This window comes from Lepidochelys kempii, chromosome 2 (assembly GCF_965140285.1).
Source record: "Lepidochelys kempii isolate rLepKem1 chromosome 2, rLepKem1.hap1, whole genome shotgun sequence".
Lineage (NCBI taxonomy): Eukaryota > Metazoa > Chordata > Testudines > Cheloniidae > Lepidochelys > Lepidochelys kempii.
The window spans coordinates 68094220-68120765 of NC_136381.1; the positions used below are offsets into that span (position 1 = coordinate 68094220).

Here is a 26546-nt window from a genome sequence, read left to right on the forward strand (position 1 = left end):
ACTCTTTCACTGGTAAAAGGTCCTGTAAACCCTCAGAAGATTATGCCCTGAGTCCTAGGAATTGAGTATGGGTAGATGCCTAAATTAACTGGGTTACACCTTGAGCCCTAGGAACTGGGGAAGGGTGAGAGCCCTACAGTGTGCGGGTAACAGTGTTTCTTCCCAATCAATTGTTCTCCATGTCCACTGGAGTTTGACAGGACGTACTTGGCTTAATCTGCAACAAGGGAGATTTAGGCTAGATATGAGGAAAAACTTTCTAACTACAAGGGTAATTAAGCCCTGGAATAGACTTCCAAGGAAAACTGTGGAATCCCCATCACTGGAGGTTTCCAAGAACAGGTTAGACGAAAACCTATCAGGGATGGTCTAAGTTTACTTGGTCCTGCCTCAGAGCAGGGGGCTGGACTTGATGACTTCTCAAGGTCCCTTCCAGACCTACCTTTCTATGATTCTGTGAAACCCAGACTTATCTTCAGGGATGTAGTCCTTAAAGATGGGTGTAAGTTTCTGGAGTAGCATCTTTTCCAGGAATACGTACATTATGCATAGTAATTATATCAGCTGGTACTTTTTTCGATAGTCAGTTCCTTCCCCTAGTTTCAGAATGGTGGCAACCTTTGCCAGTTACCATATCTTGGGCATTTGGCCAAAGGCATGCGGGTTAGTAACGAAATGTGTCAGCTAGTCATGGCTATGCTGACCTATGTTTTTCAGAAATTCTGGGAAGATGCCACCTGGGCCTGCAGCTTTGCCTAATTTGGTAAGTGTTATGGCCTTGTCCACTTCTTCTCTAGTGAATGGCTTTGATAGATTTGATGTTGCTGAGCAGTCGGATATGGATCGATAAAGCTCTTCCTTCACTTTCCTTTTTTGATAACAATCTGTCTGAGCCTTGGAATTCAGGAGCATTTATATGAACATAAGAACGGCCATACTGTGTCAGACCAAAGGTCTATCTAGTCCAGTATTTTTCGATAGTGGCCAATGTCAGGTTCCCCAGAGGGAATGAACAGAACAGATAATCATCAAGAGTTCCATTCCCTGTCACCCATTCCCAGACTCTGGAAAACAGAGGCTAGGGACACCATCCCTGCCCATCCTGGCTAATAGTCATTGATGGACCTATCCTCCATGAATTTATCTAGTTCTTTTTTTAACCCTGTTATAGTCTTTGCCTTCACAACATCCCCTGGCAAGGAGTTCCACAGATTGACTGTGCGTTGTGATGGTGATGGCATTAGCTGTAACATGGGGTACTCTGCTTTGGGGAGGGTTAGCAGCGCCTACTGCCACGATTGAGGATTGGAGCTGACTAAGCAGAGCAGTGCCTAATTTGTGGGTGGGACAGGGCAGAAAGGCTAATTAAGCCATTAGCCAAAGCCCACAAATAGGCACAAGAAGGAATTGAAAAGGGGGGAAAGCAGGCAGTGAGAGGGAGAGAGAGATTGCTCTCCCCCTGCTTGTAAAGGCGCTAGGTATGCTGTGAAGGTGGTGGGACTCATCCACAGCATGCATCCGATGAAGTGAGCTGTAGCTCATGAAAGCTTATGCTCAAATAAATTTGTTAGTCTCTAAGGTGCCACAAGTCCTCCTTTTCTTTTTAAGGGTCTCTGTGTGGTTTGTAGACCGAGACAGACACAGGACCAAGGGGGCCCTGTTACACCATTACTCTCAGCTAATGGAGTTCAGTGATTCCAGGAGAGTGGTTGCAGCAGCAAGGTCACCTGTTGTCCTGAACGCCTTTAGGAGGGTCTCACTGTCTGCCAACCAGCAGGGAATATAGGTGTTCCTGTAGCTGCAGGCAGGGCCGTCCTTAGGATTTATGGGGCCCTATGGAATATTATTAAACTGGTGCCCTATGCCCCATGGCAGCCCAGGCTCACATGTGTATTTTAGATAAGGGTGGTCTTTTGAAAGATTTATTTAAAGAACTATATGTCTGAAGATCCAAGCATTTAAGACTAAAGATGAATACTCAGATTGTGCATCTAAAAAGCTATGCAAGGATTTTTTAGAGATGTGATTTCACAATGTTCAGCAACACACTAATGAATTATTTTTAAAGCAAATTTTAAACTAAGGTCCTGTAAGCTAACATGTTCTGAGTAAATATTACAGTAATGCACAACTGTTTTCATCAGTAAATTCAGAAACTCACCTTATATAGCTGAGGGTTAGCAAATGCCTGTTAAATGGCTTCATTACCACTTGAATGGCTCTTTAACAGTTTCAGTGTTGTGCTAATAGGCCTGGCAGGCTGGAAGGCTTTTTCACTTTTAAGTACTAGATCCCCTCCAGAGGAAGACTCACCAGGCTGCAGCAGCTAGCTGTGGGAGCCTGCAGGAAGGGTCAGATCAGGGATAGGAAAAGGCACTAAGACCCAGGGGTGCCCCAAATTTTTGGTTACCCTACACAGCCACTTATGCTGCGTATTCCTAAGGATGGCCCTGGCTGCTGGGGATGTTCCTTTTCGCTGCCACATTAAGGAGGCTGGTAATTTTCTAATGCAAAGAAGCACTGGCAATGTTATAGAAAATTTTCCCTCCCAATTTCCTCTAACTTCTTTCATTTTAATTGTATACCTTGAATGTTGTTTGATTTTATCCAAATTGTCTTAGTTATATTGTTTTCACTGATATAGTTCACCAACTCTTTTTAATATATATAAATATTTAACTCTAATGATGGGGAAAGGGTCATCTATATTTTGCTAGACGCAGTTTTGTATTTTTCTTGTAACAGGGCTTTTCATATATATACTTAATACTGATTGGTGGGTTAATTAGTTAGCTAACTAGCTAATTGAATAGTTCCACAGTCCAGCAGATGAGGAGTAAAAGTCTGTATGGATTCCAGTTGGAGATTTCTGCAAGCAAGAGGAGAGATATTGTTGCAGTGCTTTTGACACAGCAGACTGTACAGAGTTGGTGAATAAAGACTAATTTGGGGGGAACTCAATCTAATATATCAGAGGGATAAATACCTGAGAGGGAGAGGAATTATTTAAGCTCAGTACCAATGTGGACACAAGAACAAATGAATATAAACTGGTTTCAGAGTAACAGCCGTGTTAGTCTGTATTCGCAAAAAGAAAAGGAGTACTTGTGGCACCTTAAAGACTAACCAATTTATTTGAGCATAAGCTTTTGTGAGCTACAGCTCACTTCATTGCGAAAAGCTTATGCTCAAATAAATTGGTTAGTCTCTAAGGTGCCACAAGTACTCCTTTTCTTTTTGTGGATATAAACTGGCCACCAGGAAGTTTAGACTTGAAATTAGACGAAGGTTTCTAACCACCAGAGGAGTGAAGTTTTGGAATAACCTTCCAAGGGAAGCAGTGGGGGGAAAAGATCTATCTGGCTTTAAGATTAAACTCGATAAGTTTATGGAGGAGATGGTATGATGGGATAACATGGTTTTGGTAATTAACTATTCATGGTAAATAGGCCCAATGGCCTGTGATGGGATATTAGATGGGATGGGATCTGAGTTACCCAGGAAAGAATTTTCTGTAGTATCTGGCTGGTGAATCTTGCCCATATGCTCAGGGTTTAGCTGATCGCCATATTTGGGGTCGGGAAGGAATTTTCCTCCAGGGCAGATTGGAAGAGGCCCTGGAGGTTTTTCACCTTCTTCTGGAGCATGGGGCATGGGTCACTTGCTGGAGGATTCTCTGCTCCTTGAAGTCTTTAAACCATGATTTCAGGACTTCAATAACTCAGACATAGGTGAGAGGTTTTTTGTAGGAGTGGTGGGTGAAATTCTGTGGCCTGCGTTGTGCAGGAGGTCAGACTAGATGATCATAATGGTCCCTTCTGACCTAAATATCTATGAATCTATGAAACTTCTCATGACTGGTTATGTTGGCAGGTATTCTATGAAACACTTTTTCCTATGGTTTCCATGTAATCGTTCCAGTCAGTCTTCGTATAGTTCCAGTGCATCTTTGGTAGTGATGCAATTAGGGAGACTTGCAGACTAACATGTAAGATGACAGAACAGTGTTGGCTATGCAAAAAAGTGTTGAGGGCAGTTAGTTCTGCCATTAGGGGCCATGCACTCTGGTCACAGAACACAAAGCACAAGTCTGGCATATAGTCTTTTCTCGATCGTGCAGAATGGAAGACTCCTAGCTGCTTAGAATCAAACAGGAGGCGCTTGTCTTGATTCAAGGCCCATTCAAGAAGTTGTTCACCTGCAGTATTGTTGTCATCATATCCCCAGGACATATGATGGCTATTGAAGTCTCTGACCCATTTTATTGAAAGGCGGCTGTGATGTGGAAGACAGCAGAGGAAATTTAAACAGCCCTTGGATCGTGTGGACTGAAGGTATACACCACTGACTTCCTGAGGAAACTACAATCCATTGTAAACACCACCCTGGCCACTATGGATGTAGAAGCCCTCTACACCAACATTCCACACAAAGATGGACTACAGGCCGTCAGGAACAGTATCCCCAATAATGTCACGGCAAACCTGGTGGCTGAACTTTGTGACTTTGTCCTCACCCATAACTATTTCACCTTTGGGGACAATGTATACCTTCAAATCAGCGGCACTGCTATGGGTACCCGCATGGCCCCACAGTATGCCAACATTTTTATGGCTGACTTAGAACAACGCTTCCTCAGCTCTCGTCCCCTAATGCCCCTACTCTACTTGCACTATATTGATGACATCTTCATCATCTGGACCCATAGAAAAGAAGCCCTTGAGGAACTCCACCATGATTTCAACAATTTCCATCCCACCATCAACCTCAGCCTGGACCAGTCCACACAAGAGATCCACTTCCTGGACACTACGGTGCTAATAAGCGATGGTCACATAAACACCACCCTATACTGGAAACCTACCGACCGCTATTCCTACCTACATACCTCCAGCTTTCATCTAGACCACACCACACAATCCATTGTCTACAGCCAAGCTCTACGATACAACCGCATTTGCTCCAACCTCTCAGACAGAGACAAACACCTACAAGATCTCTATCAAGCATTCTTACAACTACAATACCCATCTGCTGAAGTGAAGAAACAGATTGACAGAGCCAGAAGAGTACCCAGAAGTCACCTACTACAGGACAGGCCCAACAAAGAAAATAACAGAACGCCACTAGCCATCACCTTCAGCCCCCAACTAAAACCTCTCCAACACATCATCAAGGATTTACAACCTAGCTGAAGGACGACCCATCACTCTCACAGATATTGGGAGACAGGCCAGTCCTTGCTTACAGACAGCCCCCCAACCTGAAGCAAATACTCACCAGAAACCACACACCACACAACAGAACCACTAACCCAGGAACCTATCCTTGCAACAAAGCCCGTTGCCAACTGTGTCCACATATCTATTCAGGGGACACCATCATAGGGCCTAATCACATAAGCCACACTATCAGAGGCTCGTTCACCTGCACATCCACCAATGTGATATATGCCATCATGTGCCAGCAATGCCCCTCTGCCATGTACATTGGTCAAACTGGACAGTCTCTACGTAAAAGAATAAATGGACACAAATCAGACGTCAAGAATTATAGCATTCAAAAACCAGTTGGAGAACACTTCATTCTCTTTGGTCACTCGATTACAGACCTAAAAGTGGCAATTCTTCAACAAAAAAACTTCAAAACAAGACTCCAATGAGAGACTGCTGAATTGGAATTAAATTGCAAACTGGATACAATTAACTTAGGCTTGAATAGAGACTGGGAGTGGATGGGTCATTACACAAAGTAAACTATTTCCCCATGTTTATTCCCCCCACCCACCCCCCACTGTTCCTCAGACGTTCTTGTCAACTGCTGGAAATGGCCCACCTTGATTATCACTACAAAAGGTCATCCCCCCCTCCCCCCCCGCTGGTAATAGCTCATCATAAGTGATCACTCTTGTTACAGTGTGTATGGCAACACCCATTGTTTCATGTTCTCTGTGTATATACATCTCCCCACTGTATTTTCCACTGAATGCATCCAATGAAGTGAGCTGTAGCTCATGAAAGCTCAAATGCTCAAATAAATATGTTAGTCTCTAAGGTGCCACAAGTACTCCTTTTCTTTTTGCGTATACAGACAAACACGGCTGCTACTCTGAAACCTGTATTCCCCATGTATGGTCCAGCAAGTGTCAGAAGCCCAGATGCTGGCAGTACATCTTAGTGGTTAGAAACAGAGTGGGAGAGGGCCAGGAGCAGGAGTCAAGAACCAGAACCAAAGGTCAGAGCTGGAGTCAGAAACCAGAGCCAGGGATCAGAGCCAGAGTCAGGAGCTTGTTAGCATGTAGGTTCTTTTATTTTTAATATGTTTTCTCTGTAATGATTTCTACCTTAAGAATAAAATAGGCCTGCTTAGAAAGAACTGTGTGGTATCTTATACCTGTAGCACTCTTATCAGACTGATGAGAAAGCAAGCAAGCCTGTTTAGCAGACTGTCTTTGCTATGAGTAACACAATGAAAGCAGGGAACTCTTCCATCTGGGACATACCCTGATCAGAAGGGAATGAGACACAGGTCTCCCTGCCAGGAGAGGCAACTGCAGGGGAGCCAGAAGCCTAAGATTGAGTGTTCTTGCTGGACCACTGAGGGGAAATACAGGAGAAGTTGCCCTGAACTGTGACATATCTGGAGCTCTAAATTTGGGTAGTTTAGTGAGAAGAAAGCCACTGCTCAGCCAGTTCATCCTGGTGTCCATCTACTACTACTTCTAATTCATCCTGAGGACCTTTTATGAACTCTTCACAGTCCCTTTAGAATCATAGAATATCAGGATTGGAAGGGACCTCAGGAGGTCATCTAGTCCAACCCCCTGCTCAAAGCAGGACCAATCCTCAATTTATGCCACAAATCCCTAAATGGCCCCCTCAAGGATTGAATTTACAACCCTGGGTTTAGCAGGCCAATGCTCAAACCACTGAGCTATCCCTTTAGCAGTGCTTCTTAGCTTAATTTCCAGTTGGCACTCCCTCTCTCTCAGCATATTGGAACTCCAATCACTTACATCCGTCCCTGGAGTGAGTCCCTAGTCATACCCTGAACATGGTGCTGCCCAGTGTTGCCAACACTCTTGTGATATTTGGTGTGTGATGCCCTCCAGACAACGGATTAGATGAGAGCTACAGCATCCATTTTGTCAAGCCTCTTCTTCTTCCTTTCTCCTCTTCCCCCCACCCTCCCTTACTCTGGGGGAAAAACATGGAGAAGGGAATAGGAAGATGGGCAAGTCTCTACCAACTCCTACACATGATTTTTAAATGTGTGGGGTTCACTGGATCGCTAATACCTGGAAGCTCCCACCCTACACTGTAGTCTGGAAGCATGTGTGGCAAGTTAATGACAGAAAGGTAGGAAGGTGCCATTTTGATTTATAAAAAATAACGTCAGTGACAGGTTTCAGAGTAGCAGCTCTGGGCCACCCATACTCCTGTTCATAATGTCAATGGTGTCTCCCTCTGCAGCATGGCGGGAGGGCCTCACTGCTCCCCTTACAGGTCCTCCGGTTGGTGGAAATTTCCTCCCACAAAGGTCCAAACAAGGCGAACCCGGAGCAGTGATGTAGCTATAGACTCAAGAAACTGTCTAAAACTCAACTTTTTCAATTGTACACGGTGCTTATATCAAAAAGAGGCTGATCTCTGGTCATCCTCGGGAAGTCAGCCTGGGCAGCGGGGCTGAAAACATTCATTCATTAAACTCGTCATCAGCGCCGTCTCGCCGCCGCCCGGGTCACCGCTGCGCCAGAGCCATTGTCACACTGATCCTAGTCCGTGCTGCGCTCGCACATTTCCAAATGTCGGCACTGGCTGCAGCAGGGAGCCGTTTTACACAATAGCCGGTTCTTACAACCCGTGACGGATCGGTAACTGCTAGCCGCAGCACATTCCTACCGGGAGCAATGTACTACACTACCCCGGCCAGACATTTGCAGGGTGCCCTACTGGTGCAATCCGCCCTAGGATGCAAGCTCCTCAAGGGAGGGCAGGATCCTACCCCCCTGTATGTGACGAGCTCCAGGCCCAGCTGAAGGCATGGCTAAATAATAACGATCGATGGACCCGCCCCATTTCCAGCCTTACAACCCTCCCGTCGCCACCCAGTTCCTCTGTGTGAGCTCCCAGCCCGGCTCCTGGGGAACGTCCCGCGTAAGCGCTGCCGGAAGGGAGGGGGTTCCGCGGCCCGGCTGCCTGCGGCATCTGCGTTAGCACTTGAGGCCGAGTGGGGAGCTGCCAGCGCGGTGAGCGGGGCCGCGGCTCTGCGGGCGCTGCAGGGGGAGCGAGGCGCCTCTCCGGGGTCCCAGCGCGTGGGTGTCCGGGGGCTCGCGCCGCTTTGCCGCTAGCGCCAGGCGGCGCCTTCGCTCGTGTCGCTCCCCGCGGCTGCTGTGCTGTGCTGGCGGGAGGGCGCTGGCCCAGGCCGGGAGAAGAGGCTGGGGCTGCCCGGAGTGCGGGGCACCCGCCGGGGAGGGATCTTGGCGACGAGTCGCTTTTTAATGCGGATTAGCGGCCCTGAGTTGTGTGTCTAGACGGGCTGAGAGGCGGCTGCCCCCCAAGGTGTGTGTGATGAGTTGCCCGGGGAGCGCGAGTTCTAACCGTGGGCTCTTTGTTGAGGGGTTAGCCGGCGTTTCTTGCACTGCAGAGTTGGAGGCGTTGGTCTGGCAAAACAAGCCTTGAGGTTGGCAGCTTGTGTTTTTGAAAGAGAGGGGTAAGGTGGGGGATGAGAGGCCGGGAAGGGTTCCGTGGGAGAGGATTCTGGTGGCTACATTTTAACTACTTGATACCAGTAAAGGTAGGAGATCTTCGTTTCTACAGTCTTATCACCCCTGGAGAAATTCCCAGTTCTTTGCAGCTGTCTAACTCCTGCAGTGCTTGTACAGTGCCTTACAGCTGGGCAGAAAATCTCCCAGCAATTGCATGCATGCAATGTCAGGATTGCATTTAGCGGGTCTAAAGACCTGTTGCGCCTGAACTATTTAAGTGTCAGGTAGAACGGGAACTAGCTCACCTGGTTCCAGTAGTCCTCTCTACCGTGGCCCAGGACAGCATTCCAAAATATCTCAAAATCCACTTTTTCTGGAGCTAGTGCTAAGAACCCTGGATTAGGTACTTAGAGTACAATGCAGTTGGGATTGAGGAAGACGCACTGGTGTTCTACAAGTGGGGCAAAAGGTGCTGTGCTTTTTAACCAATATTGGCATAGCCATCTTGGATGCAGTTGAACCAGTTTATGCGTAATGTACTTCTGTCCAGCTCCTTCAGCTACCAACTCTCTAATTCTCTGGTGTATGCATAATCTAATTAACTGGCTGGGACTCACCTAAATTTAGTGTTCACAGCTCTTATGTGCTGATGCTATGTGTATTTGGGGAACTAAATGATGAACCTGATTTCAAAGGTGGCAAATGTAGGAACCTTGCAGTTAATGTAAACATTTGTGCTGGAGGAAATGTTGGCTGTAGTTATGAGATACCTATTTCAAACTGCTAAATTAGTCTAGTGAACATCAAAAAACCTATGTGACTATGGTAGAAATCACTCTTCTTAGGTTCTTGTATATATCTATTCCATACAAGCCAAAATATATGTTTGCTTCTGTAAATGATGTGACATCAGAAACCTCCATTAAGGTTACAAAATTTAAATACCACATTCTTTAAAAAAACCATAAAAACACCACCCTGCTATCTTTCTACCACATTATAAAAGCGAAGATCATCCATCTGATTCTTGGAGAATTGAAAGCTATGCTTATCAAAAGTTTTGTGTAAAAAATACAATTTGTGTTCAGTGGAGTTAATGGAACAGAAAAATGAGTAATTGAGAAACAACAACAGAGGTTTTCTCTTTCATGTTCAATGAACGAAATATTTATGGTACACAATTTTGCAACATTCCAAGTCTTCTCACATTGTTTTTATTTTAAAAGTAAACTAAATGTAATTATGTTACTCATTTCCTGGCTCATAATACCCAGTCAGAAGCTTAAACTTGTTTCCCTAATTTCTGCCGTGTTCTTTTTGGCAATCCATATTTCCACATGAAAGTTCTGAATGGGTCTGGAAAAAGTGAGACTTAATGTCTTGGTTAAAAGGCTTTCTGAAATGACTTGCTCTGTTTCAGTAGCCATCTAATGCCTTCCAAGGAAAGTAACTGCTTGTGCCTTCATGAAAATATGGCAGTAGTAGTAATCTGAGAGCACCAACTCGCTAAATTTTACTGAACTTTGCTCAAAGAATCAAGAATCCAAGTAGTTTTATCAGTCGCTATTTGTGTACCACTATTGTCTGTATACATAGCAGTGTACAATAAATGAAGTACTTTATTTTTTTTGGGCGGGGGGGGGGCGGGGGGGTTATGTAGGACTCTGGAAAGCTTTGTATTTTGGGTACACCAACGTCATGGTCCAATTTCTCAAAGGAACCTCTACCTAGTTTCTAATATACATGCAGTCTGGAACTAAGGTAAATTATATGCACTTGCCGCACAAATGAGGAGTGTCCCAAATTTAAAAACTTATTCTTAGTACTGAAAGTTGAACTCTGGACCCCAGTACGCTGAACCTTCACCTGAGGAAGGTAAAACAGTATTTGTACTGCATTTTTGGTTAACACATAAGTAGACCTTTTAATTTTAAGGAAGGGTTTTGTTTGGTTATACATTGTAAAGGGTACAAACAGTTTTTACATTGTAGCTCATCTGCAAAAAGCCAGCAGAGATGATAAAGTTGTAGAAGTTGCAATGTTTTGTTGGATCACGCACATCGAGCAAGGGTTCAGCGCCACATAGACTCGGAAACCTATTGAAGCAGAAAGAGGGCTGTGGATAGTGCATGGCTAATAAACAAAAAGTTACAAATACAAAAAACAATTTCATCTCTTTTTAAGAAGATGACAGAGTTCTGAGACCCGTCATTTAGCTAGAATGGCACTTGTGGATGCATTTGCAAGTGCTAATATACTGTTGAAAAAACTTGATCACCCAAAGCTGCATGAGTTCATTTAGTGGAATGTACAAAATGCCGGTTGCTTACCAACTATGACTAAGCTACGACAGGACTACCTTTCACAGGTTTTTGCTACACATTTGAGTAGATGAAGTCTCAAATTAACTCATGTGAGTCTTTCGCAATGATTTTGGATGATACAAGACAACTAAGTACTGCATGTTCTGTTTGATTTTATTTCTGATAGGGCCAAAGATGTACAGACAGGAAAGTTAAGAACAGTTCTCACCAATTGCATTTACTTGGAGGCTGTTAACTACACTACAGTTTCTCAAACGATAATTAAAATCATTTCAAAATATGGTGCAAACTTTGACAAAGTATCTGCTTTCATAAGTCACAATGCAACTTGCAAGATAAAATATCTCAAATCTGTTCTCCAAGGTGTAATGCCAAATGCTGTCCATATTACATGTAATGCACATATAATTTCTCTTGTCAATGAACTGTGGAGATGCAAGTTCAGTAAAGTTGATAAACTGGTCAGCTACGTTAAAGAGATCTTTAAAACACTGCCCTAGCTGCAAACTTCAATACAGGCAGCACATTGCAAACATGACTGAAATCAGGGAACAAACTATTGCAATTCCCCCAGAGCCACTAATTACTCTCTGGAATTCCGGGTTTAGGGCTGTACAATGCCACGCAGTTCACCTGAAGTACTACTCTGAGTTCCTCTCAGAAGAGCTGACAATGAAAATGCAGGTTTTAACAGAACTTTCAACCCTTCTAAACAATGCTCAGCTGAATGAGAAAGTTCAGTTCATTGCCAAGAATGCCACAGCACTGGTGAACTTAATCACTTGGTTCAAAAGTCAACATGTCGCAATCCACCAAACATACAGCAAACGAATGGATGTACTGTTCTGGGCTGAAGTGCAGCCAAACGAAAATCACTTGGACAATGCTGAGTTAAATGTCAGTGCTCAGCAGGTATTTTCTTGCGTGGCAAAGAAGCTCAGACAATACTACTGCTATGGGGAAGAGTCAAGCAATGCAGCAAAAATGGCTCAAAAGTTTCAACAACCTGCAGCAGGGTTCCTAAAAGCTGAGCATATATTTGACCCTGTGTCACGGAGTCCCCGGGCAATGCTCTGGAACTGCTCCCTACGAAGCCAGTCAGGACTCTGGGGGAGTCTCCTTTCTGTGAACAGACTGTCTTCAGGACACACAGCTCACACAACTTCCATCTTCCTGGGTCTGAACTCGGCGCATTCAGCATCCTCTGCCCCTCCGTGCGCTTCCCACGGCGAGTCCGCCCAGGCGGGGTCCTGGGGAAGCCAGAGAGTCCTGCACCCCAACTTCGCAGTCAGACGTGACTCTCAGCCAGGCAGTAAAACAGAAGGTTTATTAGACGACAGGAACATGGTCTAAAACAGAGCTTGTAGGTACAGAGAACAGGATCCCACAGCTGGGTCCATTTTGGGGAGCAGTGAGCCAGACAACACCGTCTGCACTTCACTCCATGTCCCCAGCCAGTCCCAAACTAAAACTCTCTCCAGCCCCTCCTCCTCTAGTCTTTGTCCCTTTCCCAGGCCAGGAGGTCACCTGATTCCTTTGTTCTCCAACCCTATAGCTCTCACCTTGCAGGGAGGAAGGGCCCAGGCCATCAGTTGCCAGGAAACAGTGTGTTGGCCATTCTCTGTGTGCAGGGGTCTGGACACAACCTTCCCTCTAGGGCTCTGCAACGATCATACACCCTTATCCCACCACCTAGATACTTAAGAACTGCATAGGGGAAACTGAGGCACCCCCTCAATATTCAGAGGAAACATTAAGAACAGTCCCGCTTCGTCACACCCTGCACAAATGCACCTGTTGATGGATTTAACCTTGCTTACTACAATTCCTGGCTTTGACAAGTATTATAGGCTGGAGATTCCTGCTGTTATACCAATAAAATAAAAACCAGCAGGATCTTATTAAAGGGAAAAAGGCAAAATACCACATTTATTGTAAATACAGAAAGAGTCATAGTAAGCAGTTAGTTATAGCTATAACATTCCATTCAATCTCATATTTATTCACACATTCATTCATACAAACACACATACACACCCACACACACAGGTTCTGCAAGGTTGTTATCATAGTTACCAGCCTTAGAGTTGCTCATGCCAAGCCACTGGCCAGGTGGCCTGGACATGAGGAGGGAGCAGGGCCTTGTCAGATGCTCATCTGATGCTCCTGGAAGTTGGTTTGCAGAATCAGACCCCAAAGTTCTCACTTTTTAGAGTCTATTTTTATAGGAATTTCTTCCTATGCCAGTCTATGGGAATTGCTTCATCATGCTGTTGCTGAATCAATCAGCAGATAGCACATTCCTAGGCGGCTCCAAGATGTTATCTTGTTCTTTGGTTCTCCCATCCTTGAGGCTGTTGGGTGGATTCCAGTCTGCCCTCCGGGGGGGTCATCTGGTTATTTCCACTTGACGCCTTCTTCAGCCGATGGGCACTGGATTCTTAGGCTGGCACCTCCCTGATCATTCAGTTATTATCCACACCAAGCATCCATCCACATACATCCTCTATCTCTATTTTAATCACAATTGTTAATACAACAAAAGGGTGGGGAGTCTCTGGGTGCTGTTTCTGTTGTTAGAGTATTGCTTTGAGTCTCTCTCTCTCTGTGAATTGCTTTGAGAACAGACTCTGTCTTAGAATGTACTAACACAATTAGCAGCTTGCAAGTTTCATACATAGAGGGAGAGAAACAGTACCAAAAACCAAGAGACCTCTTAATTAGTAATACCCTGGAATTTAAACTTTGGGGAATCAAACTTATTTGTGATTTTAATACAGAACTTCTGTAATATGATCCAACACTGCTTACAAAAATATTGCGAAAGAAGTGGACTGTAGTTTGGAACTCAGTGGAAGGCAGAATCCCCCACCTCGCAAGGCTAGCTTGGCACTGTCTGACAATTCCAGTGAACTCTGTGGATGCAGAGAGAGCCGTGTCTAAACATGGACAGGTGTTTCAGCACAGTGACAGGGAATGAAGAAAGACACAGTTGCTGAATGCTCCATTGATGACATTAGAAACCAGAACTACTACTTTTTTTTTTTTTTTTTCCATTTGCTTTTGTTAACTTTAAGGCAGTGGCTCTCAAGTTTGAGGCTGCCAATTGAGATCGCTACCCTACAAAACTGTCTCAAATGCCCATATCTACCAATCAGGCAGTTGAGCCATGAGTGTTATTTGCTGCTGTAAAGTGTCAATCAATTAATCCTGTCAAGTTCACGTGACCTTTCTTTCTTTATTTTAATTGAAACAAGCTAATAATTGCATCTGGGAGGACGGGGCACACACACACTGCACTGTGACCTCCGCCCCGCAGCTGCAGATCTTTCAGGGCAGGAAGTGGGTGCGGGATGCAGAACTTTCTGTAACCAGGAAAGGTAGCAAGAGCAGCTGTGCAGAGAAAAAGGAAGTCCTGTCCCTCCCCAGCCTGGTCAGGATAGAGGGAGATCAGACCCACCTCCGGGAACCTTCTGCAGCTGCTGCCTTCAGAGCCCAGCTTCAAAGGCAACACAGAAGTGAGGATAGCAATCCCCCGACCCCCCCCCACAACAGGTTTGCAACCCCCACGTGCTCTGTGTTGGGTCGGGACCCCCACAGTTACAACACTGTGAAATTTCAGATTTAAAGATCTGAAAATATGAAATTTGCCAATTTTCAAATCCTATGGCCATTAAATTGACCAGAATGGATCATGAATTTGGTAGGGCCCTACCTATTATTCTTTAATAGTTTCCACTGTTATATTATTCATAGAGGGGATATATTTAGCAATATTTTTTTAAACTCTACAATATTTGAAGTTTCACTGTTGGTTTGTTCTAAATGGTAAATATTCATCATTGGCAGGTATCTGAAAAATAGTCTCCAAGATGAACTTCTTCCTGGAAACACTCAAAGTCCTGGTGCTCTCAATCTATTTCCTGTTGGAATCTCTAGTGTTGTTGGTTGTTCCTGTGCGAAAGAAGAATGTTGCTGGTGAAATAGTACTTATAACAGGAGCCGGAAGTGGAATTGGAAGACTTCTAGCATTAAAATTTGCCCGCCTTGGAGTCACCCTTGTTCTCTGGGACATTAATCAAGAAGGTAACAAGGAAACAAGTAAACTAGCTCGAGAAAATGGAGCCGTGAGAGTGCATGCATACTTGTGTGACTGCAGCAAAAGGCAAGAGATCTACAGAGTGGCAGATCAGGTAAAATATTACATGTTCATGTTTGGTGGTTTGTTTGTTTTTTTAGCCCATAAAATACTATCTTATCATAAAGCACTGATCTCTTACCTAGATGTTGTTGAACAGAGGTCATGGATCCAGAGCTCAATCACTCATTCCATATTAATCCAGTGCTGTCTACATTACCTATCTTTACACACTTCAGTTTCTAGCATCAGCTTGTTCAAGCCCCTCTGCTTCTGCCAAAAGTGGGAGAAACACTTAAGCATTGTCCTTTTTAATAAAATTATCTACTACAAAGTGGACCCTAACTCAAATAGATTAGCTCTTCACCAACTAGTTCACTTACTGAACATGAAGTGTAATTAATATACTGACTTAAGTTAAAGCAACAATTAATGCTTGAACTACTGCAAAGAATGAGCCTTAGAAGTAGCAATATCTTTTGAAATGGACTAACAATTTATACAAATTTAGAATAACGTGTGAGATTAAACCCTGGATTTGTGCTGGAAATGGCCCACCTTGATTATCATACACATTGTAAGGAGAAAAGGAGTACTTGTGGCACCTTAGAGACTAACCAATTTATTTGAGCATGAGCTTTCGTGAGCTATAGCTCATTTCATCGGATGCATACCGTGGAAACTGCAGCAGACTTTATATACACACAGAGAATATGAAACAATACCTCCTCCCACCCCACTGTCCTGCTAGTAATAGCTTATCTAAAGTGATCATCAGGTTGGGCCATTTCCAGCACAAATCCAGGTTTTCTCACCCTCCACCCCCCCCCCTCCACAAATTCACTCTCCTGCTGGTGATAGCCCATCCATTGTAAGGAGAGTGATCACTTTAGATAAGCTGTTACCAGCAGGAGAGTGGGGTGGGGGGAGAGAACCTTTTGTAGTGGTGAACACCCATTTTTTTCATGGTTGTATGTATAAAAGCATCTTCTGTATTTTCCACAGTATGCATCCGATGAAGTGAGCTGTAGCTCACGAAAGCTTATGCTCAAATAAATTGGTTAGTCTGTAAGGTGCCACAAGTACTCCTTTTTTTTTTTTTTTTGAGATTTTCAAGGACTTCATAGATATGCTTTGATCAAATATATCAGAGGCTTAAATATTGCAGTCTTTCCCTCCTAAAGAGAATTAGTTCCTACAAAGCAAGTACACTGTCAGCAATTACATGTAGAGTTGGTACCAATGCCGAGAGTTAAGATTGCTTAACATCCTTTCCATTATAAGAACCTGTTTTCTGCTGCTTAAAATGCTGCTAAACCTGCCTTCTGGGCTGAAAATTCTGAGTCTGCTTCAGGCTAAATTTTTTGAAAGTTTCAGCTAAAATAGTTCAGCTCTTTCTGGGAACGAAGAGGGAACTAATTGTTTTATCCATGTTAAACTTTTTAAAAAAGTTGATTTGAGAAGCTCTAGCACCTGCGGGACTCAGTTTGGCAAGAAGGTTGGCTACATGTTGAGTTTTTTTGTTTTTTTTTGTGGTTGGTGAAAATCTGTCCGAACTTGGCTAAGTTATAAGCCTCTACCAGTTGGAAGCCTCCATATGATAAGTAGAGGCTCCTTTGCGGCCACCAGTATTACTTTCAGAAGAGCCTGTTTGCAATGAGCATGCTTCTTTATCTCGTAGCTCCTACATGTTGGCTGAATTGCACTTCGGCTGTGCCTGCAGAGTAGCTAAATATCCTTCACCCTAGGGCTTCAGGGACTAAGCAGGGTTCTTCCTGTAACTGATCCTCCTGGATGCTGGGGGCTACTGTGGCACCAGAACTAAGAACAGGAAGACTCCTTTGATCTCATTGTCCCCATTGTACACAGGTAGCATGGAGAGGGAGGTGACAGCCTGACTTAAGAACATAAGAATGACCACACTGGGTCAGACCAAAGGTCCAGTATCCTGTCTTCTGACAGTGGCCAATGTCAGGTGCTTCAGAGGGAATGAATAGATCAGGGCAATTATCGAATGATCCATTCCCTGTCATCCTGTCCCAGCATCTGGCAGTCAAAGACTTAGGGACATCCAGAGCATGGGGTTGCATCCCTGACCATCTTGGGTAAAAGTCATTGGTGAAGAGATCCTCCATGAACGTATTCACTTTTTTTTAAAACCCAGTTACACTTTTGGCCTTCACAATATCCCCTGGCAACAAGTTCTCCAGGTTGACGCCTCTTTGTGTGAACAAATACTTCCTTTTATTTGTCTTAAATCTGCTGCCTATTTCATCCGTTTCTGCAGATGGGAACCCTCTAGGACAGCAGTTCTCAAACTGTGGGTCGGGACCCCAAAGTGGGTCGCTACCCCATTTTAATGAGGTTGCCACGGCTAACTGAGACTTGCTGGGGCTCGGGGCTGAAGTCCGAGCCCCACCATCTGGGGTCCGACCTGAAGCCTGAGAGATTCAGCCCTGGGCAGCAGGGCTCAGGTTACAGGCCCCCGGCTGAGGTTGAAGCCCTTGGGCTTCAGCTTTGATCCCTTCCCCACCCAGGGTAGTGAGGCTCGGGCTTTGGCTCCGGCTCCCCCACCCGGGGCAGTGAGAATCAGGCGGACTCAAGCTTCGGTCCCCCCTCCTGGGGTCATGTAGTAATTTTTGTTGTCAGAAGGGGGTTGCAGTGCAATGAAGTTTGAGAACCCCTGCAGTAGGAGGCGGTGAAACTGCCAAGATTCAGTTCTGCTTCAGCTTGAGGACTGCTAATGAAGAACACTAGAAAGGCTTCTCTCCTATGAGCAACAGCACAAAGGATACAATCCACCCCTACCTTGGGAACCAGAAAAAAAACAGCTGTGGCAGTATAAAGACTGAAACTTCAGGGCCTTTTATGATCTCTCCTTGCAGAAATCACACAAAGGGAAGGCTGACTATTAAAGCAGCTATAGCTTTAAACAGTCCTCTCTCCACCAATGAAGTACCCAACAGGGGAGCAGGGCCCACCCAGTAGAAAGTAGAGTAGGGCCATCCCCTGCTGCTAAGAATCAGGTTTGAAACTCTGACTCAGAAAACAACCCCCTCCACCTGCATTATCTCCTACTGTTCTGGCCCTCCCAACCCAAGAGGAAGCAGAGCGAGGTCCGTATTTCATTGCTGGGTACCAGAATTACATCTGTTGACAGGCTACTTTAAGACCAACCTTCTTCCAACAGTCTCATGCCTGTGCTTATTTTAAAAAATAGGGTTCCAAGTCCAGCCAACTAGGCTGAACAGGCGGTCGCGCAGCTTACAGGGAACGCTGTGCTGTTGCTGTGTAATGGGTGTCTCAGACTTGTTGTACTGTAGGCATCTGACACCATTTAAAAAAAAATTTTTTTTTAATGAAAAGCTCTTTAACTGAATTCTCTGAGGCATTAAGGAGCCTTGCTGCTTCCTGTGAATCTGTCACTCCACTAGACTTCTGCCATTGCCAGTTAGAACCACTTCTCTGCATTCCTCCCCAATACAAGGCATAAATAGGAAGGAATAACTGAGGAAATGGAAGCATGCATCCAGAAAAACAATTAACTGGTCAGATGAAGTGTGGTACAAACACCCTGGACCACAGCCTCATGCTGATCAGTGTAAGATCTGTAATCAATAAGTCCTTCACCATTCGCTGTTGACATATTACCTTACTTGGTCTAGCCGTCCCAGAAACCAACAGGTCCTGCAAAGTCAGCTCACCTCATCTCTTTGCTTCCCCCCATCTACTTGCCACACACCCAGAAAGGATGAGTCTGAAATGGAGTGGCCATTTTTATACCTGAGAGAAAGGACCAAGGCTTTCTTCATCCTACTCCACAAAAGAACAAAAAAGCAAACCAAGGATGGCTTGTGTCAGCTGGGTTAAACAAACTGACGTTAACTTTTTAAAGGTTTCAGAGTAGCAGCCGTGTTAGTCTATCCTCAAAAAGAAAAGGAGGACTTGTGACACCTTAGAGACTAACAAATTTATTTGAGCATAAGCTTTCGTGAGAAGAGCCATCTGTAAACAAGGTGGTCAATTTGCCAATTTTTCTTTGCTTTCTGACTGTTATCTGACACTCTTCTTGGGCAGGGAAGAGATCACCAAATAATCAGAAACCAAGCGCAGGGCCAAACACACAGCACCCTCTTTCCAAGAACTTGGTCTATTCGCACAAGTAGTAGTTGGGGTCATAACCTGTGACTCTGACCCCTGCCCTTTTGGTGTGGTTAAAAACATAATAGTGACCTACTAAATGGGACTGACACCTCCTTTGTGGGGAAGCTGCTACTTGCCTTAAAATATCCTTTAGTCCAGGGTGGCCAACCTGTGGCTCCGAAGCCACATGCGGCTCTTCAGACGTTAATATGCGGCTCCTTGTATAAGCACCAACTCTGGGGCTGGAGCTATAGGCACCAACTTTCCAGTGTGCCATTGGGTGCTCACTGCTCAACCCCTGGCCAGTGTTCCCTCTAATTTTTTAAAGGCCCTGTGTGCAAAAAAATTTCTTCTGTGCAAATTTTTGTGCGTGCGGTGTTTAGGATCTGTGTGCACGTGCACAGCTTAGAGGGAACAGTGCCCCTGGCTCTGTCACGGGCCCTGCCTCCACTCCACCCCTTCCCGCCCTCTCCCCTGAGCCTGTCATGCCCTTGTTCCTCCCCACTCCCTCCCAGAGCCTCCTGCACCCAACGAAACAGCTAATCGGGGGGGAGTGCTGATCGGTGGGGCTGCTGGTGGGTGGGAGGTGCTGGGAGTGGGTTGGGGGGAGCTGATGGAGGGCTGCTGACGTATTATTGTGGCTGTTTGGCAAGGTACATTGGTAAATTCTGGTTCCTTCTCAGCTCAGGTTGGCTTTAGTCTGACCAGTTTGAAAGAAGCCATTGTTTGATGTTAGAGACTTCTCAAACTGCTGCCCCGTTACCCAGTATCTAACCTTCCTGTTCTACAGGGTTGCCTAAAAATACAAGTTGTACTACTTTAACCATACTGGTATGGTCGACGTAGTTATACTGCTACAAAGTGTTGTATGCTGTGTCAAAGGGTGTGCCTGCCCTCTAGCACTTCCTGCTGTCCAGCATGTCTCTGTATGGTTTCTGTCCAGTTCTTTCATTGTTTGTCTGTTGCATAACTAATTTTGCAAGATTTAAATCTACTAAGGTGGTGGGGTAAGTTTGGTTCAAGAAGTATAGATTTCACCATCACAACTCTTGATAGGTGATTCCTTGCCAGACAGAATACAATCAGACAAAGTTATCTTTTTAAACATCTTAAGATCTGTTTCTTTATCTGGTGATGGTAGGTACTGTTAGGACAGGAACGCCTTCTTAACAGCCTGATATTTCATTGTTTTAATGTAACTTAGCGGGAATGTGAGGATGTGACTTTTTCTGCTTTTTAGCTCATGGCTCCTGCTGTCCTAACGTGGTTGCAGAGAAAGCCCTCAGACCTTATGATCCCTAACTAGAATAGTTACAATACCAGTTTGAAAACCAGTGTAAGCAAACTACAGGTTTAAGCAAATTAATTCAGAAGCTAGCAAAAAAGGTCTTCCCATACCATCTTTTAGGTGCCAGGATTCTTCTGCTGGATTTCAGGCTGGGACAATGGTCTTATTACAGCAAAAAACAAAAGAGAGGCAATCACAGCCGCACCTGTGTGCGTATATGCACTTTTTCCCACCCTTACTAATAGGCCAAATCCTCAGATTGGTGGGAATTGGATAAATATAGTAAAGCCTACTCTACATTTAACAAGTTACTTCTAATTATTAACCTTGCCTACAAATACCTGAGGAAAATTTTGTAATACAGAAGCAATTAGGTTCTTTCTCCTCCCTCCCACACCACGCTGCCATAGCAAAAACTTACATACACTTCTCTGCGAAATTCTCAACACACCTGCCATTGTTAATTGTTTTTAGTATTATAGTAGTAGTATGCAGTATAGTAGTGATTGTGCAAATAGAGGAAGAAGTGGTGCATGCTTCAAAGAGTTTACAGTCCTAAATGACACAGGTGGGGGAGAAAACAAAAAGCAAAGTGGTCAGAGTGGAGAGAGGCATTGTCTTGTCCATTTTATTTACACATTTCCTCAAACGTCCCCTCTGTCTAGTCCCTTTTGTGAGTCTCTTTGCTTTATAACCTTTTCCAGCTCCTCCTTTTGTTTTTTTTTCCTAATCTGTTTACCAGGTCTGTTTCTCAATCTCCTTAATAGCCTCAGGAATGTAAGATAATGGAGAGGACTTGCATGGTAAATCTTTCTCTCCATTCCACTCCCTTACTAGATGTTGCATATGCCGCCTGAATTCTTAAATGCATAACCGTGTAATCTTTACATTCTCTTAACATGAAAGGTTCTAGTTTTAAAAAAAACCCACCATAGTTGTGAGTCTCAAGGGAAAACTGAAAATATGTGATCAGGAACTACTTGACTAGACAACATAGGAACACCATTTCTCATGGACTCTAGTGGCTCTTGTAACGTGAGCAAAGACTGAGACCAGAGTATATGCAGAAGACTCACTGTACATATAGCAGGATATACACTTTTGCTATGTAGCTAAATTAGCCCCACCAATGCTGCAGAACCTCTTTGCTACAAAGGATTACACGTAATAAGTGTCAGACGCAGAACTAAAACTTAGATATCTTGATTCTGCCATTGTAAAAAAGCAACTTTGTATATCTGCAATTTATTACACATGGAATTTCATGGTCAATATTGTACATGAGCAATCCAAACTAGCTTGCCATAGGTGGCTGAATAAGTTCAAAATAGTTTGTTTTAAATGCAGCCTGTCTGAAGTGTCTGCCAACGATCAGGCTATTCAATTTCAACAGAATCTTAAAATCTTGTCATTGACTGGGCTTTGTAAAGCATCATGCATATCTATGCTGCTGTATAAATAATGACTAAGCATGTGAGAGCCTGGTGTGTTGGATGGTGCTCAGCTGGAATGGACTCAGGGGGACTGAAGTGTGTTGGCCACTGCCCATTCCTGAAGGAGGATTCTGGGCCAAATAGTGGTGCTACATAGGAGTTGATTAACATAATCTATAGAGCCAATTGCAGTGATTTCAGTGATTTATTACAGGGATACAAGATCTCCATGTGGATAGCCCTGTCCTCCCATGGATCCAAGGGAACTGCCAAATTTGGCAGACTTCTTCTCAAGGAAGCAGTTTGGGAGGGGTATTGCCTGAAAAGGACACTGTACATGTGTGGGTGTAATCCCATCTCTATCTATAACGTACTTTGTACTCCTTTTGACTATCTCCAGTAACATAAGCTTTAACTTCAAGATTACATTATCTGAGCACTGATATAAACTATGTACTACTTATTTTAAGAACTGTTCTAAGACCTTTTATTCAACTTTCTTTATCCTGTCCCTTTGTAGAAAACATTCATATTTGTATTTTTAGTTGCCAGGTTGCGTTTACAGGCAACTAAACAGGCATCTTCCACTTGTAAGATGAGCACGCTCAATCTGGAAGTGACTAATAAATACAGAACTACACTTTGACAATTTCTTCTATATAAAAAAAAACAAACAAAAAAAACCAGCTACCACCTCCTCCATACTCCCTGGCAAATATTATGCCAGTTTCTCATAAGTTAGTATTATAATGGTAGTTATCAAGCATTGGACTTGCTAAAATTAAAACAATTTCTTAATTTTTGTGCAGAGAATCAACTAAGTTAAATTCTATTTTATAAATAGAATGCTTACCTCCTTTTACATTCTTTATTGAAGGTACACAATTACCCTGCAGCAACTTCTAGCACATGAAAGGATAAAAGAAAAAAATTATAAAGCAAATACACTAGACTTATAAATAAGGGATCCACAAAAATTACACATGACATTGCTAATGTACAAATAAGCTGTCTAAACTGAGCATGCGTAGCTTGTGTGATTTACAGCTTGTATTTTAGCACTTAAACTGTCAACAGTCAGGTGACTACGTTATTTTATCAAGTGTGTATATAAGGATAATAGAAAGTGCACAACACAGAATGAGTCTCTTTAACTTGTAGTCAAAATGAAGTTACAGTTGCAGCCACATCAGTAATTTGACTGTATTACCTGTCACAGTTCAGGGCGGTGACATCTATATTCCCCCTCATGGTCTAGCAAGAGCACCATACTAGGTTCTTGGTTCGTCAGCCATCACCTTTCTTGGGCAGAAACCCATGTCTCTCTCCTTCCTGACCAGGGTATTTCCAGATTGCACAGCTCCCTGCCTCTACTGTGACCCCTTCCTTCCTCACCACCCCAATAAAGCCAGGCTGCTTAAGCCAGCGTACTTGACTTTTCTCCTCTGAGATGGTAAACAAGGTAACTGCCACAGTTAGGCTTCCACACAGCTCTTTCTAAGCAAGCATCTTTATTCTTAAACATTTCAGAGAAAGCCTATTCAAAACAATAAAAGAACATGTATGCATGCTAGTAAGCTTACCCAGAAATCACTCCTGACTCCAACAAGGGCTCTGGCTGGTGACCAGTCCTTCAAACCCCACCCAGGAGTTTTCTTGTAGGGCTCAGTTCATCAATCCTTTTGCTCAGAAGGAGAACTCCAAAGAGTGTCATTTACTCCTTTTTGTTAGGGGTCTGTTTGTTTTTTTTTGTTTTTTAGCGGTCTTCATCTAACAGGTTTCAGAGGGGAAGCCGTGTTAATCTGTATAAGCAAAAACAACAAGGACAACAATAAACAACATTTATTTGGGCATAAGATTTTGTGGGCTAGAACCCACTTCATCAGATGCACAGAGTGAAAAATACAGGAGCAGGTATAAATACATGAAAAGATGGGAGTTGCGTTATCAAGTGGGAGGTCCGTCTAACGAGACCATTCAATTAGCAGTAGGATACTAACTTCTGCTACTGTTCCTCACACCTTCTTGTCAACTGTTTGAAATGGGCCACTCTCATTACCACTACAAGTTATTTTTCCTCCCTTGGTATCCTACTGTTAATTGAATTGTCTAGTTAGACTGACCTCCCACTTGGTAAGGCAACTCCCATCTTTTCATGTATTTATACCTGCTCCTGTATTTTCCACTCCATGCATCTGATGAAGTGGGTTCTAGCCCATGAAAGCTTATGCCCAAATAGATGTGTTGGTCTCTAAGGTGCCACAAGGATTCCTCATTGTTTTTTTCATGTAATAGGTGATCAGGGCCCTCCAGGAAGTTTCAAAGGCTGAGTACAGAAGTGGGAATTTGCAACCTTCTTCTCCAAAGAATTCTACTTCACACATATTGTCACCCCTACATTGTTCAAGGCAGTCTTTTGAAGCTCACAGTACTTCCCAAAGATTGTATTAATCCTGTCTTCCTCCTAAAGAAGTTCTATACAATCCCACAATAATACGTAAACATTTGCATTTTTTAATACAGTGAACTCCTAAAATACTTAAACTTAGGTCTTGTCTACAGTACAAAGTTTTGTCGGCAAAAGTTGTGCCGCTTTAATTAAACCGTTATTGCATGTCCACACTATGCTCCTTGTGTCAGCAGAGTGCATCCACTCTAGCAGCTCTTGCAATAACACAGAGAGCACTTCACTGTGGGTAGCTATCCCACTGTGAAACTGGGGTGCTTTGGGAAGGGTTTACAATGCCTCATGGGGCAGGTACAGCATCACATGATGCAGGTTTCTCAATCCCGTCATTCCATGGGCATCCTAGTAGACTGTCAGCTGCTTTTTCAACTAAAGTGTGGGGGAGGGAGAGGAGAGTGGCGTGAGCAGGGGAGAGACAGAAACCTGTGTATGTTGCGGGAGAGTGTGTATCAGCATGCTGGCTGTTTAAGTTCAGACAGCAGGCTGACCAACCTATCCTGTGGTAGGGGGTGGGGGACACCCCCACACACATCAGCCCCCAGCTTTGCCTGGCACAGCAGTTTCTCTTTTCCCCCTCTCTGCCTGCCTGCCTATAGTTCTGTGATTCACTCCGAGTTCTCCCACAGCCTCTTCAGCTGCCAGGAGCCACATCCTGAGCAGCTCTGTGAGCTCTCCATGCTGAGGAATGTCAAAGCAGTACAGCAGTCAACCAGGGCCTGCTCCCTGCAGCAGCAGTCGGCCTGCAGCTGTGTGCCTAGTGCAGGGCAGAACAGGAGCACTCCACCTTTAACGATTTGAATGGAGCAGCACACTCAGCTGTGCCATACTTCCTGGAGCTTGAAAGTTGAGGAGCTCATGCCTGCAGGGCAGCAGAGATCAAAACAGTGAGCAGAGCGGTCATGGCAGGCATTATGGGATACTGGAGGAAGCCAGTTATGTCAAGGTAACGTGCAGCAGTGCCTACACTGACGCTTTGTCACTTTCATTTTTGCCTCAAAAAGCTTTATGCCTCTCGTTGAGATAGTTTTGTCGGCAAAATAGCAGAGTTTTACCGCAAAAAGGAGCTCTGTAGTGCGTACACTTCCCCTGTTTTGTAAGCAAAAGGCAGCTTTTGCTGACAAAACTTGTAGTGTTGACAAGGCCTTAATTCAGTAAGGATTTGACCAAGATATTGCAGGAAACTGCCATAACTATCTCATTACCTTTCAAGAATGTTAGTTACACAAACATCTTTAGAAGACCAAGAAAAATCTTGTGATCTTTGGAGAAGCCACAGAGGATTCTCCTATCTCCTCCTACACAATCCTTAAAAGGTTTGTTGGGGAGTCCTTATGCCCCACTATCTGCAAGACCTAAGGGTAGGTCTACACAACAAAAAAAACCTCATAGTTGGCCCGTGCCAGCCAGCTCAGGCTCAGGCTGCAGGGCTGTTTCACTGCTGTGTAGATTTCCGGACTTGGGAAGCCCAAGCCCTGCGAGCCCAAGTCTGTTGTCACGGGTCAGCCATGGCTTTTTCTTTGCTGTGTTGACATACCTTAAGAGGCTTATCAGGGCCTCATTGTCTCTGGGGAGGTTGAATATGTCTGTTTGTGAGCTCATAACACCTTAATTGAAGGTATTGAATATGACAAAGGTTTCCTTTATTCAAAATATTCAAATTTTGTTTAGCTTCAGTGAAGTCTGACTGAAAACTTCCCCTCTTCCTCCAAAACTCATTGGCTTTTTGTGATGACCATTTACACTAACTCTCCTGGCATCATGTTCTTCCTGCCACCTTTATGGTATATAAAGTGTGGGTGGCTTTTTATTAAATAAAGCCCAATAATTCCCCTTAGCAGGTCACATTTAAATTACAGACCTGTAAAGTTGTTGTCTGCAGAGTTCTAACACTTGACTAAAGGAAAAAGTTGTAGAGTGAAAAGACTTTGGTCTTATGAACTACTTTCTCACTGTCTAGCATTATAAAATTAGCAATGTTGCAACTTCCTGTAATATAAACGAATAACTAAACATACTCTTTCTTTTGGCCTGGAATAACATCTTGAT

The 26546-nt window shown here is 44.1% G+C and overlaps 1 protein-coding gene across 3 annotated transcripts in view; it reads left to right on the plus strand.

Annotated features, from left to right (window-relative positions):
- Positions 1 to 7954: 7954 nt before the first annotated feature.
- LOC140906692 (epidermal retinol dehydrogenase 2) overlaps positions 7955 to 26546 on the plus strand; it is a 28696-nt gene continuing 10104 nt past the window's right edge. The window contains exons 1-2 of one of the 3 annotated variants that reach the window (XM_073331108.2): positions 7955 to 8248; positions 14881 to 15224. In XM_073331108.2, the coding sequence (XP_073187209.2) occupies positions 14904 to 15224 (321 nt within the window). In that variant the 5' untranslated portion in view covers positions 7955 to 8248; positions 14881 to 14903. Of the gene's footprint in view, positions 8249 to 8277; positions 8562 to 14880; positions 15225 to 26546 lie in introns of those variants that run through there. The other 2 variants (XM_073331111.2, XM_073331110.2) reach the window with 2 other exon arrangements.